This window comes from Cynocephalus volans, chromosome 17 (genome assembly GCF_027409185.1).
Source record: "Cynocephalus volans isolate mCynVol1 chromosome 17, mCynVol1.pri, whole genome shotgun sequence".
NCBI classification, from domain to species: Eukaryota; Metazoa; Chordata; class Mammalia; order Dermoptera; family Cynocephalidae; genus Cynocephalus; species Cynocephalus volans.
In genome coordinates this window covers 34,368,042-34,385,572 of record NC_084476.1, presented here as the reverse complement: position 1 = coordinate 34,385,572, position 17,531 = coordinate 34,368,042, and the positions used below count along the sequence as shown (strand labels likewise).

General features: G+C 40.0%; 1 protein-coding gene across 1 annotated transcript in view; it reads right to left on the bottom strand.

The window, feature by feature from the left end:
* Positions 1–2,781: 2,781 nt before the first annotated feature.
* BAAT (bile acid-CoA:amino acid N-acyltransferase) overlaps positions 2,782–17,531 on the bottom strand; it is a 40,395-nt gene continuing 25,645 nt past the window's right edge. Inside the window, exons 2-4 of the mRNA XM_063082097.1 lie at positions 11,181–11,682; positions 8,284–8,486; positions 2,782–4,461 (exon numbers count right to left, since the gene is read on the bottom strand). Coding sequence (XP_062938167.1) covers positions 3,868–4,461; positions 8,284–8,486; positions 11,181–11,643 — 1,260 coding nt within the window. The 5' untranslated portion in view covers positions 11,644–11,682 and the 3' untranslated portion in view covers positions 2,782–3,867. The remainder of the gene's footprint in view (positions 4,462–8,283; positions 8,487–11,180; positions 11,683–17,531) is intronic.

Sequence of the window (17,531 nt, the reverse complement as noted above, 5' to 3'; positions counted from 1 at the left end):
CACCTGGGATGGTGATTGCTGGTCCCTCAAGAACTGTATTACCCGCTGAGATGAGAGAAACCCACAGCAAGATGAAAGCAGCCTTGCCAGGTGGCCTGCACTCAGATCCTTCTTCAGGAATGAAGGATTTATAATCAGTTTCTCGAAGTACTGCTGGGAGACAGCTCTCAGCTGTCAGCCCTCTTCAGGGATTGTCTCTGCTGAATAAAACCTCCTTACTCAAGATATGCCTGGCTACAATGGCTACTATCAAAAACAAAAACAAAACAGAAAATAAGTGTTAATGAGGACAGGAAGAAATTGGAACCTTGTGCATTGTTGGTGGGAATGTAAAATGGTGCAGCCACTGTGGAAAACGGTCTGGAGGTCCCTCAAAAATTAAACATGGAATTACCATATGATCTAACCCTTCTACTTCGGGGTATATACGCAAAAGAATTGAAAGCAGGGAGCTGAAAAGATATTCATAGCAACGTTATTCAAAATAGCCAAAAGATAGAAACATCTATCAAATGGTGAATGGATCAAAAAATATGAGGAACGGGTAAAAGGACACAAAAATTAACTACAATGTATATCGAGAAGTTAAAAACAAAAAAGAGGTATATATACAGTACATACAATGGAATATCATTTGGCCTTAAAAAGGAGGGAAATCCTGATGTATTGCTACAAGACTATGCCAATTGTTGGGTTGAGGCAATAGCTTAAGCATTTCATAACTAAAGCCAAAACATTTCATTATCTTAGTATACTAAGTTTTCATTTGTACTGTCAGGGTTAGGACTCAGACCCTTCAAACCCACTGTACAGACTGGGTCACCAAACCCCTCATATACCAGGCTGGGTCACCAGACCCCTACATTCAGGTCCATGCTAGGAAATTGGGAAAGATCCTGGGAGCCGTTGGCAGATGACATGAGCTCAGTCCTCAGCAGTAGCAGTAGCAGCAGTGGTGACCTCCCGGAGGGTCCCCAGGATCCCAGCAGCAACAGCCTCCAGCAGCCGTAGCGACACCCCCCACACACACCATGGGCCACCCCTCCCCCTAGAAGCGGGGGGCACCATGGATCAGAGCCACTCGTCCTTTATACTTAAGTCCATAACCCAGGACACCTGGGTGCACATGCGCAATTACATTAGACAATAGCCAAGGAACACCTGGGTGCACGTGCATATTTACATAAAATGCTCAGCAAGATTCTGAACATCTGAGGGGCCCTGACCATTATCCTCTATTTTTCCAACGACTGACCCATGCTACAACGTGGATGAATCTTGAAGACATTATGCTAAGTAAAATAAGCCAGACAGGAAAGGACAAACGTTTTATGATTCCACTGTATTGCTACCAGACAATTGTAGGGCTAGGGCCATAGCTATGCTAATTGTCTGGTTGGGCTATTCATAACTAAAGCTAAAATGTTTCATTATTTTAGTTATAATAAGTTTTCCATTTGTATCATCAGGGTTAAAGCTAGGGCCCAGAGACCCTTCAAACCCATTGTACAGACTAGGTCTGGTACAAGGCCTCAGATGCCACGCTGGGTCACCAGACCCCTCACACGCAGGTCCATGCTAGGTACTTGGGAAAGATCCCAGGAGCCGTTGGCAGATGACACGAGCTTAGTCCTCAGCTTCCTCAGCAATGGCAGCAGTGGTGGCTGCCTTCTCAGTGCATCCCAGGGGCACCAGCAGCAACAGCCTCCAGCAGCAGTAGCAGTCTTCCCATGGACCTCCCCGCCACTGCCCGGGGCACCCCGGGGGTGGGGGGCGCTGTGGATCAGAGCCACTCGTCCTTTATACTTAAGTCCATAACATAGGACACCTGGGTGCACATGTGCAATTCCATTAGACAATAACCAAGGAACACCTAGGCACACGTGCATATTTACATCAAATGCTCAGCAAGATTCTGCACATCTGAGGGGCCCTGACCATTTTCCCTCACTTTCCCTACATCCATTTATATGAGGTACCCAGGGTAGTTCATTTCATAGAAATAGAAAATAGAAAGGTGGGATTGTCAGAGACTGGAGGAAGGGGGAAATGAGTTATCATTTAACAGCATGGGATTTCAGTTTGGGAACATGAAAAAGTTCTGGAGACAGATGGTGGTGATGGTAGCACATCAGTGTGAATGTACTTAATGCCACTGTGTATCATAAATACAACTAAAAATGTTGTGTCTATTTTGTTTTGTCTGTTTTACCACAATCAAAAAGTATGTCAGAAACTTCTCCAAAGTTTTGTTCATATAATTTCAAAAATCAAATAAAATTAATATATATTTTATTTCTATTTTAACTTTGACAATATTAATGTGCCAAAATTGGAGATTATTTTTAAAAATTTTATCATGTAGTTTAATTTTAAACATTTCTGATTTTCCTGGTATATAAAATGCTAAAAAAAAAAAAAAATTGATTTGGATTGAAAATATCCACTATAATGTAAACAAGATATAGTAGACCCCAATATACATCCAGGGTGTCTTTTAAAAAATTACCAGAAGTAATAGAATAACCAGGATGGTGCTACTAAACTTTTAAAGAAGAGGTAATTTTTAATTAAACTATTGTAGGAAAGAAGGAAAAATTTTTTATTCTTTTTATGAAACAAGAACAACATTGATGTACCTGGCCAAAAAAATTACGCAGAAAGAAAAAACAGCTCAATCTCATTTATTAATGTTAATTAAGAATATGTTATGACCAAGTGAGTATTATTCCACAAATGCAAAAATGATTTAATACTAGGAAATAATTTATCCTATTAATAGATCTTCAAAGAAAACCCGTAGAATCATTTTTAGTGATGCTGAAAAAGGACTTGAAAAAATTCTAAAACATTCTTGGTTTAAAAGAATTCCATAAAACATAAATCAATGGATATATATCAAGCCAAAACAATATCATCAGACCTCACAGAGACATTCTTCCTAAATCACCAAACAGAAAACAAGAAAGTTACATTCATTATGACAACTATTACATAACATCATACTGGAGGCATTAGACATTGCAATTACATGATTATTATAGTCAAAGGAGTGAAGTGTTCCGATTGACCAGGCCTGTGAAATGTGACCACTTCTCTGAGTGAGAAAGGAGAGAGGCTATTAGTTCCTCTTCAACCAAATGGGATGATTTTACTACACAGAGGGAGTATCAGAAAGCAGATAGGGAGGTGGCTGGTTAGTAGCAGTGACGAGACCTTATGGCCCACAAAGCTGAAAATGTTTGCCAACCCTTAATGTAGAGGCACACAATCTCCATCAACATGGCTACTTCCTCGGGTTGCAATTCTGTGAATCTGATTGCTTTTCTCCCATTGCTGAGAATGCCAAAATTCTGTACATGTTTAGATACAAAAATAATTTTATGTAATTTTATTAGCTTTGGTTGATTTATTATTGGTTGCAGACTGATTCAATGATCTTACATCTATATCAGCTTCCATATTGATTAAAATAATATATTTTTTACCCAGCTCTAGTTTTCCAATAACAATGAAGAAACCATGAGCTATTTTCCAATATAAGAGATCTAAGCATATTTAATTTGAGTGTTAGAAAATCAACAAATGTCAGCATCTGATTTGATTCATGTCTGTTTTACAAGCCAGGGGATTCTGTGGTTTACTGTTGGTAATTATTTCCCCTTGAGAATTGCTATGATTATAAACTGAAATATTTTAAGGCAGGTAGAGCCCTGAGTTTATTTCCATAAACATAGGACTCCAGTGTATGTATGATATTGGGTTAAGTGGAAACCATTTTTCCTTTTCAACAGACAAGACATTATCATTCTCAGTCCTCCTGCCCTTCTCTTGCTATAACTTCCTTCTCAGAGATACTTAGTCTTCTCAGAGTTGACTGGTCACATCTTGAATGAGGTGTTTCCTGAGAAATTTCTGGATCTCATTCCAAGCATGTTCCTGTGCAGCTGCATGTGGGATCACCTCTCCTCCCCAGTGAACGGCTGAGCAGACACCAGGGGTCCCTGAGGCACAACACAGTGGGGAATAGGGGGGCTCTATCAGGTGGCCTGCCCCCGGGTAAGATAGCACAGTCCAGTTGTTCTTCCCATTTCTCTTCAGCTGTTCTGTGGCTTCCTTAGCATAGACTTTGCTGTTGATATTTTTATCTTCTTCTCCCACAATGAAGAGAAAATGTCCCTGGGCCTTTTCAATGGGAGAAATATACTGGTTGTTCACAATTCGAGTTTCCTCATAAATACCACCGAACTCTACTAACCCCAACCTGGTGAAGGATAATAATTGTATAGAGTGGGGCATGGGCTGATAGATCTGACCACGATATACATGTGGAACACCAAGAATGAAATTGGGCCCATTTATCAGTACAGTGGCTGTGACTTGTTTTAGGTGAATAGCCATGGAAAGTCCAATCTCTGCTCCTTTGCATACAGAGACTACCCCAACGCCTGGGCCAAGCACCTGAAAATAATGGAAATGAGATGTTATTCTATCCTTCATTTAGGAAAACCCCACAATCCTGAACAACCAAAGAACTTCAGTGACCAATGGGGACAAAAGTATTAATTCCACACACATGCCCAGCTCTAGAGTTCTGGAATATATAATGTGTATTCAAAAGAAATACTCCTTCAAAAATATGTCAGCTTTTACTGACTGAATACCATGGATTCAGTCAGCATTGTGTTAGGTTCTAAGTTTTAAATGCCCTAAAGAAGCACCGGTGTAGTAGGGAAAATAAGAAAAAGTGGCTATCGTGAATAATATGAGTCAGGATATGATTCATTGGTAAACTTTGTTGCCACATTTCTGAGCTCCCTAGAAGTTCAGAGGAAAGAGCATCCTGTAAGAAGGGACTGAGAAAGAAGGTGAAATTAGCACGATAGATCATGGGGAACTTGAACAGAGGATTCTAGACTTGCTTTGGTTTCTTCTTCCCTCCTTTGGAGAAAGGTTTTATAAAAGAGGCTTGGCTCAGCTTCCTCTTTCATTGTCAGTCATCAAATAAACATTTTTAGAGCATCTGCCCTTTGTCAAGCACTGGGGGACGCAGGGAGAAAGCACAACCTCTTGTCATCAAGGAACTAACTGCCAGATGGAGACATAGGAGAAAATAACAGATGACTAGTGTCATATATTCTGATATAAGAATGCACATAGGCAAGGCTGCCAACCCAGATTGGCAGGGAATAAAGGCAAAATCAAAGAAAGACTCTTGGAGGAAATACAAATGAGTCTTCATATAAAAAATGGGAGCCCAGAATTAGCAAGGATATTCCATGCTGAGTGTAGCAGACACTGTTAGTTGCCTACTATGCAAGAGCCATTTTCCACAATTTTAAGGCTAACATGACCTTGATTTTGTGGGGCATATCAATGTCTCCAGCCCCAAGCGATAAATTCTGAGGGATCTGAACCTATCCTCCTTTGCTACATACTTTTTCAGCCTGTCTTGTAAGGCCAGTATAATCTACCTAAAGATTTCTTTGCACATGTAAAATGTCATAGAATCGTGAAGAGAAAGCCTATGTCCCTGACCATTCTTTCCAGCTTAGGATGCTGGCATGTTGACTTCATGCCTAAAATTACCACATACATCTTGTGACCTTGAGGGTAAGGCCCCAAAATTGTAGAAAAGTCAGTCTAGTCTCCTTGACCAGAAGCACTACTGAGTTTCAGAACCAAAGCTTGAAGCACCTCTCTCCAGACCTGTTATACATGAGAGAATAAAACACCTAATGTTGATGTTGTTTAGGCCACTATCAGCCACTTTTCTGGGAAATATAGCCAAAATATTCCAAACGAACTCATCATAGGAGGAACACGTGCAAAATTCAGAGGGAATAAAGAGCAATCAATGCATTTAGGGAAACTAAGGTAGTTCTTTATTACTTGAATTTAGAGTATAAGGCAGGAAATAGTAAAATAAGGCTGGAAAAGAAAACAACAACCTGATAGTGAATAGCTTTAAAAGACACACTAAGCAGTCTTGACTCTCTTCCTAATTAAAGAGGAGAATTAAGACAGATTTTAAGGATGGGTATAAGATAAGGCTGAATAAGTATGCATAAGTCAGATCCTGAATCAGTGGGGATGAAAAGAAAACGACATGTTCACAAGTTATTTATGAGTGTAAACTGTACAGCTCTCAATCACCAATTTGGTGTGGCAGTATAAAGAGAAGAAGGAGTTAGAGATGATTGTTCTCTGTGGCACAAAATAAAACCTTGATTCTCCTTGAGCACTGGCTCCTGGCAAGGACAGAGTGTCAGAGAGAAACATCTCTTGTCTAAAGCCTTAACTCTTCTCCTTTATTCATCTTAATTGATCTTATATTTTCAAGGCATTTTATTAACTAATGTTTGGGGGGTTTTCTTACTATTTAGACAAACATGAACGAATGTACCACTTGTGCCCAGCTGACAGAAATGTGAGAAATTCTTAGGAAAAGGGGGGAAAAAAAACTTAAACAAATGGAATGAATCATATATTCTCTCTGTTTCCTACCCTGCATATTAAGAGGGGTGGCTTGAATCAGTTAAAAGGTCCTTTCAAGCTCTACAATTCTTTTATTCATTTTTATTTTTAATTGACGAAGAATAACTATATGTATTTATGGGGTACAAGGTCGTGTTTCCATAGATGCATACATTGTGAAATGAGCATATCAGGCTAATAAACATATTCATCACTTCACAAACTTATCATTTCTCTGTAGTGAGAACATTTAAAATCTACTCTTTTAGCAATTTTGAAATATTATTATTATTATTATTAGCTACAGCCACCATACTATGCAATAGATCACTAGAACTTATTCCTCCTGTCTAACTGAAACTTTGCACCCTTTGACCAACATTTCCTCTTTCTCTGTCCATCTCCCCTCTGTGAAATTCAATGTCTTAATATAAAAGAGAATGACAGGTATGGCAAGGAGAGATGGGACCTCGGAATGGATTTGGCCATGGAAGATAAAGTAAGAGCAAACATAACATGGATGAACAAAAAAGGTGACTCAAACATGTGCAGACATTATCTAATTTGTTTCTAGCCTTTGGCTGAAGAGTAACTTTTGTTACAACTTCTGCCACTAAATTTGGGATCAGGGAATTTCTAGTCCTTAGAAATGACTTAAAATTAACAGAGAAATAAGACCTACAAGGAACTGAAAAATCTATGGTCTATCATCCTTCAGAAGAGACAGTGTGAATCAGGTTTAATAGAAGTACTCAGAGCCCAGGAAAGAGATCTGGTTTCTAGGCCTGGATTAGTCATTAACTAGCTGTCTACGTGACATTGGTAAGAACGATGATAGAAAAGTCACACAGTAAGCATAAAGGGAAGTGGACTAAGAAAGTGAAAAGCAGAATCATATAACATTTCCATTTCTCATCTAAGCCAAGTAGAGGGCTAGCACAATGATAACACTGCCTATCTGATCGTTCAAGGACAATTCAATTCATGCATCAAAAACAGCCATTTAAAATTTCAATACATGAGTAGATTGTCAGTAACTGTGGCTCGTCTTATTATTTGCAATCCTGATTATATTTTGGTGATCGCTGTATGAAAAATGATGTAGTACAGAGATTTAATTTTACTTCAATTCTTATTTTTTAAAAATTAGGCAATTAACAAGGAATAGTTAGCAACAACCCTATTATGGTAGCAAAGCACGTGATTTAAGATTCAAAGAAGATACGTGGATTGGAAAATTATGTTATGGCCACATTATGTTAAGGCCTCTCAAGTAACTAAAGCTTCAGACCCACTCTTCAAAGAAAAACAGACTATATGTCTGGTGAAGTATGGTGATTAGAAAATAATAATAATAATTGTTCACCTTTACTGAGTGCTTATTATTGTCAGGTACTGTCATAAGCACTTTGTATGTATTATCCCCTTTAACTTTTACAATAACCTTATGACATAGTATTACTATAACATTACTTAGTAGATGAAGAAATTGAGGATGAGATGGTCTAACTAAGTAATTTGCCCAAATTCCCTCAACCAGATGCAATGGAGCCAGAAATACAATCCATTTCTGAATTCAAAGCCAATGCCTTTTGATAACATGATGAACAGGGGCTAACTTCCTATGCATTTTGTTTTTCTGAGCAAAAATCACTGGGTGATAGATAAGTCATGTGAATAATATGGGCATGTAATAGAATTTCAAGTTCACTGAAGGAGAATCATACTTAAAAGTTAGGAGAAGTCACAGAATATTATGGTTATTAAAAAACAGGCACTTAAACCTACTGGAAAGGGGAAAATTACCTTAGGATGTCTCAAGAGAAAGTCTGCCGCTTCCTCAAAATACTCCAAATCTGTTTCTTCTAGTTTGGAGGGCAGGTCATCATAGTGAAAATAAGCCAAGGCCAAGGATATAAAGCCACGACTGGCCAGAAGACTGGCCCGGAATTCTAGCAGTCCACCAGTACCACCAAACAAATCAATTACCCCTGGGAAACGGCCTTCTCCTGTAAAAGAACAAAACAAGACAGAATAGTGTATGAAGGGAAGGTGAGAAAAAGGTAATAAAAATACAAGAACACAAAGAGGAAATGCATCACAAATTCTGGAATTAATACATAAATTTTCAAACAGAATGCCCAGATTTTCAGCCTCCTATCTGGGGCAGAATTAAGGCCTATTGAATATATAATGGAACACTATATCTGGAAGTTTCATTAGGAACCACTGACATGTTAATTCCTGCAGAAAAGGAGAAGAGGGACTAATAGTGGTTCATTTCTACAGTCCTGCAGTAAAGAAAGCCATAGAAATTAGGCCAGGGCTTCTTAACCTATGAAGAGGTACACAAATAGCTTCAGAGTATCTATGAAAATCTTGAAATTAGATGCAAAATATAGTATATATGTTTACATGTGCATTTTACTGATGAGAGGTGCTACTATGGTTTGGATACAGTTTGTCCCCGCCAAAATTCATTTTGAAATTTGATCCCTAATGTGGCAGTGTTAGGAGGTGGCACCGGCTGGGAGGTGTTTGGGTCATGGGGGTGGATCCCTTGTGAATAGATTAATGCTCTCCTTTGGTGGGTGAGTGAGTTCTCTTTCAAGCAGGAATGGATTAGTTCCCGTGACAGCCGGTTGTCACAAAGTGCCTGGCTTCCTCTCTTGCTTCCTCTCTTACCCAGTGATCTCTGCACACACATCCTCCCCTTCCTGATGGCCTTCCCAGATGCAACTACCCAATCTTGGACCTTCTCTGCCACCAGAATTGTAAGCCAAACAAATCTCTTTTCTTTATAGATTACCAAATCTCAGTTAATCCGCTATAGCAACATAAAACAAATACAAGAGGGTCCACAGATTTAACTGGGTTCTCAAAGAAGTATATGGCTGTAATTTTTTAAAAAATTATTATGTTAGCTAAAATCCTGACTTAACACTGCTCTGTTACACTCATCTGACTATATACTGATGAAATCTCACACTTAAGCAGACATAAATGATGCGCCCTTTCATTCACTAACCCTGTTCATTCCCTGCAGCGTAACACATGGTAAAAAGAAGGGATGGAGTATCATTCTATACTCCCTCTCTATGCAGGCAGCTTGTTTCCAAAAAAAGGCAAAGCCCAAACACTGAAAGAAATTTACAATGTACTATTGGGGAGAAATTTACAATGTACTATTGGGATATTCTATTCTTGTACAAGTAATTTTAGCCAAGGAAGGTTGGTCCCACCCATGTCTGAAAGGAGCGGCTTGATTTAAAGTACTAGGAATTTTTTAAAAACTGCTATAATTACTTTACCTTGAGAAAAGAAAAAAATAAAATACTGCTGAATATACTTTGGCTTAAAAATATCATTTGAATAAATGAATAAAGATGCTTTTGCATCTTCTGATTGACAGGAATAGGGGGAACATTTAAGAGAAGGGAGTCCCTTATCTTGGAAGAATTTTGCAGTTAAGAGATGTTTTAAGACCTGACTCAACCTCTTTATGACCCCACACAACTCAGCCCTCTTTTGTACCCCCACAGAACACACACCTAAAATGGGAGACCCAGCTCATACAGTGACCAAGAGGATTCCCAAATAGCACACCCTAAACCAGCACATCATCCCAAAGTGGAAGGCCTGCACCAATATACAGATTTTTAACCAGGGTAGGATAATAGAGGCACAGTAGTTTATGCCACTTCGTTCCTAGTCCCTACACATGATAAAGTGGTCTATATGCTAATTACTGGTATAAAAAAATTCAAATTTATCTGAACAATGCATGGGTCATGGTGAATCGGAAAGGGAAACTTTTATTCCTTCCACACAATCTATAACTCTATGTTGTCAGAAACCACCCCTTACACTTCAGTGTTCCTCAACCTATCTCATTTCCAGCAGTGCACTATTACATAAAAAAATAATAAAGGCAACACATCTTGATGAGGTGATGGCTGTGTCCCAGATGAAAACACATGTCTGAAGAAGGGGACTTCAGACAAACTTGAAACCTGGGCTGCTGAGGTCTTCTAGGAAATGAACTTTGCTTCATTCAGTTTCACAATGAACTCTGAGAAATGTACCAACAGATGTTTTAAACCCTTTATCAGTAGGTGGAGATAACTGCAGCAAACTATGAGTGTTCTAGAAAGTTTTACAGCCATTAGGGAGCATGATGTATTACCTGATTTACGGAATGTTCCATAAATATGCATTATTTGTGGAACTACAGTGTATCAAGTTTCTTTGCATCATATACATTTGCTGCAATCTTTCAGTTCATCATATCACAAGCTTGTTGTGGCAACCATGAAATAACCTATGCCTAAACTGAAACTCAACTTGACAAAGCCCCCAAAAGGAGCTGGGACACAGTTGCCATGATATTGAGATGAGTGTCTTCAGAGAGCCAGGTTTCAATGCAGATAAATATAACATAAATCCAAAGTTCTGGAAATCCCAAAATGCGGGGACTCCATAAACTATATGCAGTCATGTCTTTAGACAAGCTCCAGAATTGTTGAGATGAAATTTGAGTTGGAGTGGAATATTTCCACATTCTTGTTTTGACCCGAAGACCCTGATTCTAAGGCAGAAAAGGAGTGCTCGATGTATTATCCATATCCAAGCTAAATTTCTAGAGGGATAAGGCATTCAAGAGGGAAAAAAAGGATGACAATAACCAGAGTAATTCTACTCACCTGGAGGGAGAAAAAGGGCTCCCCGAAGGCGGCCTTCTCGGACCTGGATCCGTGTGACATCAGGTGCCACATACCACCTCTCCAAAGTCAGACTGGCCTTTGGAGCACTGGCAGCTTTATTGTTTAGTAGACTATCTAGGTCATAAACTTTTAATTGGACTTGGAAGGGTCTAGTCACGTCTCTTTTCATAAGTCTACTTAATAACTTTTCAGGTTTAAGGGACCAAAAGAGACCCATGGGATGGACTCCCGTATAGTCACCTCCAAGTGAAGCAGCATGCTCCAGGTCCACCTCACCAGCTTCATTGGCCCTATAGTATGCTCGAGAATAATATAGTCTTCCTATTTCATCTTCCAGTGATGCCTGAAGAGTGACCATCTGAAGGGGAGTCAGGCCTGTAACTTGGATATGCACTGGCTCATCAACAAGTGCACTTATAGGGGTAGCTGTCAGCTGAATCATTTTTGCAGTGTTTCACCTTGGATAATTCTTCAGCAAAATCTGAAAATAGAAATCAAAAAGGGGGAATAAAATAAGGTAGTAATAAGGTTAATGAAAGGTGAGTTGGACCAGGAATCAGATCACTTAGGATTCAGTTCTCACTCTGTAGTTATTTAGCAAATATCCTGATATAATTGTCTAGTGCAAGACACCTGAGAGCTTTCAACAAACTTCTAGAAGACATAAAGCAAGTCAATAAGCTTTATAATAATAATGAAGCAGGGCTGAGGAAGCAGGAGCCAAAATATGCATGAATGATATCAATCCATCAAGGAAGATATCACAATTTGCCATGCAAAATTCTCAAAAAATCAAGTACAATGGAGAATAGGAGTGAGATGTGGGATTGAAAACAGGGTGATTTATTGAACATCTGCTATGGATCAAATGTGTCCCCCAGACATTTATGTGTTGGAAACTTGATCTCCATTGTAACAGTGTCAAGAAGTTGGGAAATCCAATTATGGTATATTAAAGGTTAGTCCTTTGAGAGGTAATTGGATCATGAAGACTGTGCCCTCATGAACGGATTAATCTATTCATGAAGTCATGAGTTATCATGTGCATGGTTCTGAAGGCTTTATAAGGAGAGCAAGTGAAATCGTTAGATCTCTTGCTCGGGCCATCCTCACCACGTGACACCCACCCTGCATCACTGTAAAGAATCACTACCAAAAAATCCCTCAGCTGATCTGCCCCCCCGACTGTGGACTTCCCTGACTCCAAAACTATAAGAAATAAATTCCATTTCTTTATAAATTACCCTGTTTCAGTTATATCCAGTTATAACTTATATCAAGTTATTTATTTATTTATTTTTTAAAGATGACCGGTAAGGGGATCTTAACCCTTGACTTGGTGTTGTCAGCACCGCGCTCAGCCAGTGAGCCAACCGGCCATCCCTATATAGGATCCGAACCCGTGGCCCTGGTGTTATCAGCACCGCACTCTCCCGAGTGAGCCACAGGCCGGCCCAAACTTATATCAAGTTATAAGCAACAGAAAACTAATATAACATCTCTATATATGGAACAGTTTACTCTTCTACTAATCCCTTCCCCAAGTCCTGCAAACAGAATGCCTGGCATCCAAGAGTTAACCTCCAACAGAGCATTAAAATATAGGGTTATCTTCTCAAAATAATAAGGATAAAATCTCTGGGAAGAACAAGAAGGCTGATGTGTGTATTGCTTTGTATTTAGGATTTACCCAGTTCCGGAGCAAAGTCCTTCAGGTACACAGAGGTCTTGCTGAGTTTTGATAATCTTACTCTTAAAAATTAAGGAATGCTCTTCTCCTTCTGGTTCATGTGGAAAAGCCATAAGAATGACCACTGTTCTCACTCAAACAACCAAAACTGTTTTTTGGATTTTTTGGTCTTTGTTTTTGTTTTAACTCATGAGATTACTGAGAATGCAAAGAATCTAAATGAATTAAACTCCAGCAAGTGACAAGCTATTCACAGGAGACAGGAAATTTTCTTTCCTACATACTTTCAATTATGAAAAATCAGCAAAAAATAAACACCCATAAAGAAAAATAAGGAGAAATCAACAGAAAATGTAATACACTTTTTATGGTTGTGTGAGAAGATGGATTAGAATTCTGAGAAACTCTAGCCACAGAGTAAGTCTTTCTCCATCTGCCAGCTTTCTATAGGGCTGTATCATATGCTCACGGGCAGTACATCAAAGCCTGAGAGCAGGGATATAAGCTGAGAGAAAATCATCTGAGGCATTGCAGGTCTTCATATAAAGTAAGGCAGTTGTCCTCAAAAAGATGGGGGCTGAATTAGCATTCTCCAGAGACAGAACCAATAGGATATGCATATAAATATATGAGAGGGGATTTATTAGGGAAATTGGCTCACGCAACTGTGAAGGCTGAGGAGTCCCACGAGAGGCCGTCTGAAAACTGGATGCTGGTAGTGTGGCTCAGTCCAAGTCCAGAAGCCTCAGAACCAGGGAAGCCAATGTTGTGATTCTCAGTGTGAGGCCAAAGGCCTGAGAGCCCAGAGGTGCCACTGGTATAAGTCTTGGAACCCAAAGCTTAGAGAGTCTCGAGTTCTAATGTCCATGAACAGGAGAGCAGAGTGTATCCCAGCTCCAGCAGATGGAGGGAGTGATTAGCCTTTCCCTCTGTTTTTGTTCTCTTCAAGCTCCCAGCAGATTGGATGGTGCCCACCCATACTGAAGGCGGATCTTTCCCATCCTGTTCACTCAGACTTACATGCTAATTTCTTCCGGAAACACCCTCACAGACACACTGAAAAATAATGTTTCATCATGTTTCTAGGTATTCTTTAATCTAGTCAAATTAACACCTGAGATAAACCATCTTAAATCTACCCCTTGTCAACTTGGTGCCCACATTTATCTCCTTAAACCACACTTAATCTCCAAATGAGACAATAACAAAGTAATAGTTCCGCCTAACATGATGTAACTATTCCGTGTACAAATGAAAATGTGTTACTCCCTTTCCCAGAAGAGGAGGTAAAGTCCTCAGGTGATGTTTACTCTTCTCCTGATATCCCATTATTTAAATACAAATACTATGAGGTAAAGTTAAAAATATTTAAATACTGATATAAAGTCAATAAGTCTTATGTTACACTGTAAAGAATATGAGAAACAAAAAGATAATTGCTTAATATATGTGGTACATACCCACACAGACATATTATTAATAAAATAGGGAGGACAATTACAGTCTTCAGTTTGTAACTGGTGGTCATAGCTAGTACTTGTAACTACCTTCTAGTACACATTCTGTTTTCCCTTTGCCTTCAGTGAGCAAGCACCTCGGCTGTTTCTTTACCCAGCAGGGTGACCCAAACCTTCATCCCTGAAGAGTCTGGTCTATTTGTAGTCTTGCCTGGATTGAGTAATTTCCCACTGACCTTAATCACAGGGCATAGTAGTACTAAGAAATGCCCAAAGGGATCTCCTGTATTCCAGACATAATCTTCCTTACCTCCATTGTGAAGTAGTAGTCCAACTTCCCCTTGGTAGTCTGGATCAATCACCACAGCCAACACCAAAACCCCCATCTTAGCCTGTTGACTCAGAAGCATAAAGAGCCCAAAGTGGCCATGTGCCAGCCTTAGCTTCCAGCCCAATGGGATCATTGTGTCTCCTGGTAGCATTCCTCCCTCTGCAACCAAGATCTCTAGGCCAGCACAGCATAAAATAACAGGAACAGGAAGCAAAATTTTTGCTAGTGGGTCACTAGGGGTAATGGTGAGTAGTGCCACTTCCGTTTCCATCCCTTGGTTCCTGGACACTTGAATCCTGGCTATGGGAAAAACAGTACCATATATTGAACACTGATTTAGAGCATATAGAGCCTTCTGGAGAACCTCACTCCAGCCCTGCAGGGTATCATTACCTAGCTGGTGCTCTAACTGTGATTTCAAGAGGCCATTCTACCATTTTATCAGACCAGCTGCTTCAGGATATTGGGGAACACAGTAAGACCAGTGAATTCTATGAGCATATGCCCATTGCCAAACTTCTTTGGCTATGAAGTGAGTTTGTTGGTCAAAAACAATGCTGTGTGGAATAGCAGGATGGTGAATAAGGCATTCAATGAGTCCATGGATGGTAGTTTTGGCAGAAGCATTTCATTCCGGATGGCAAACCCATAACAGAGTGTCTATTCCAGTAAGAACAAAATGTGGCCCCTTCTATGATGGAAGTGGTCCAATGTAATCAACCTGCCACCAGATAGCTGGCTGATCACCCCCAGGAATGGTGCCTGCCATATCAGGGCATCAGTATTGATCTCTGCTGCTGGCAGATAGGGCACTCAGCAGTTGCCACAGCCAGGTTGGCTTTGATGAGTAGAAGTCCATATTGCTGAGCCCATGTTTAACCTCCACCCTGTCGCCACAGACACTTTGGTCGTAAGCCCACTGGGCAATGATGAGGTGGCTGGAGAAAGAGGCTGACTAGTTCCCACAGAATGGGTCATCCTATACAGTTGATTATTAAAGTCCTCCTCTGCCGAGGTCATCCTTTTGTGAGCACTCACATGGGAAACAAATGTCTTCAAATCCTTTGCCCACTAAGAGAGGTCCATCCACATACCTCTTCCCCAAATTTCCTTCTCACCAATTTTCCAAATATGTTCCTTCCAAGTCCCTGACCATCTGGCCAAATTATTGGCTACGGCCCATGAATTGATATGTAATTGCACACATCTGGCCATTTCTCCTTCCAAGAAAAGTGCAAAATCAGATGAACTACCCAATGTTCTGCCCACTGAGATTTCCCTTCACCATTCTCCTTCAGGGATGTCCCAGAAAGGGGCTATAGTGCTTCAGCTGTCCATTTTCAGGTGGTACATGCACATCACACGGAACCATCTACAAACCAGGCCCTAGGCTTTTCTTCCTCTGTCAACTGATCATAGGGTACAGCCCATGAGGCAAGTGCAGGTTGTGATAAAGAAGGCAGTATAGAGGCATAGAAACCATGGGCATTTGGGCCACTTCATGTAACTTACTTGTGTCTTCAGGACCTGCTTGGGCCCGATCAGATACATACCACTTCCATTTGATAATGGAGTGTTGCTATGTGTGCCCAACCTTATGACTTGCTGGGTGAGATAACACCCAGTTCATGATGGGTAGCTCAGGTTGCATGGTAACTTGGTGGCCCATACTCAAGCATTCAGTTTCTATTAGGGCCCAGTATCAAGCCAACGGCTGTCTCTCAAAAGGAGAGTAGTAATCTGTGGATGATGGCAGGGCCTTGCTCCAAAATCCTAAGGGTCTACACTGTGATTCACCTATAGGAGCTTGCCAAAGACTCCAAACAGCATCCCTATCCGCCAATGACACCTCAAATACCATTGGGTCTGCTAGATCATATGGCCCAAGGGGCATTGCAGCTTGCACAGCTGCCTGGACTTGCTGCAAAGCCTTCTCCTGTTCTGGGCCCCACACAAAACTAGCAACTTTTTGGGTCACTTGGTAGATGGGCTACATAGCACAACCAAATGAAAAGTGTATTGCCTCCAAAATCCAAATAGGTCCACTAGGCATTGTACTTTTTTCTTGGTTGTAGGAGGGGCCAGAGGTAACAACTTACCCTTTATCTTAGAAGGGATATCTGAACATGCCCCATACCATTGAACCCCTTAGAAAATTAACTGAAGTAGAAGGCCCCTGAATTTTAGCTGGATTTATTTTCCATTCTCTGACACACAAATATCTTATCAGTAAGTCCAGAGTAGTTGCTACTTCACACTCACTAGGTCCAATCAGCAAAATGTCATCAATTTAATGGATAAGATGTATAACTGAATCTGTTCGGGAAAGAATAAAAATCAAAAAATGACTATTATCTGGGTAAATATAAAAGTTCCTTTAAAAAGTGTCTTTATTTATATACACATGTGTGTATATTTAAATGTAATTAAAAGACTATTAACTGTTCAAAATAAAAATGACAATGTATTTGTGGGGTTTTAGAATATGTGCAAATAAAATATAGTGACAAAAAAGTGGAATTGGGGAAAATAGACTGTTGTATGATTCTTATCTCAGTATTTTTCAAGTAATATAAGATTATTTGCAAGTGGACTGATCTGATAACTTAAAGACACTGTCAGGAGCTGAGCTGGGAGAGAGGCCTAAACTGTCTGACACCAGAGTAGCCAATTAAAGCAACAAGCTAAAAATGAAAAGATCAAGCCATTAGTTGCTGACTGTGATGGTATAAGCAAAAGTCTGAACTGGAGAAAGTGCCCAATTGGTACAGGAAGAACGTCAGTGGATCAGCATAGACATGAAAGTCATCTCACTGTTGAGGAAGTTCCAAACAATAGGCTCCAGCAGTTTT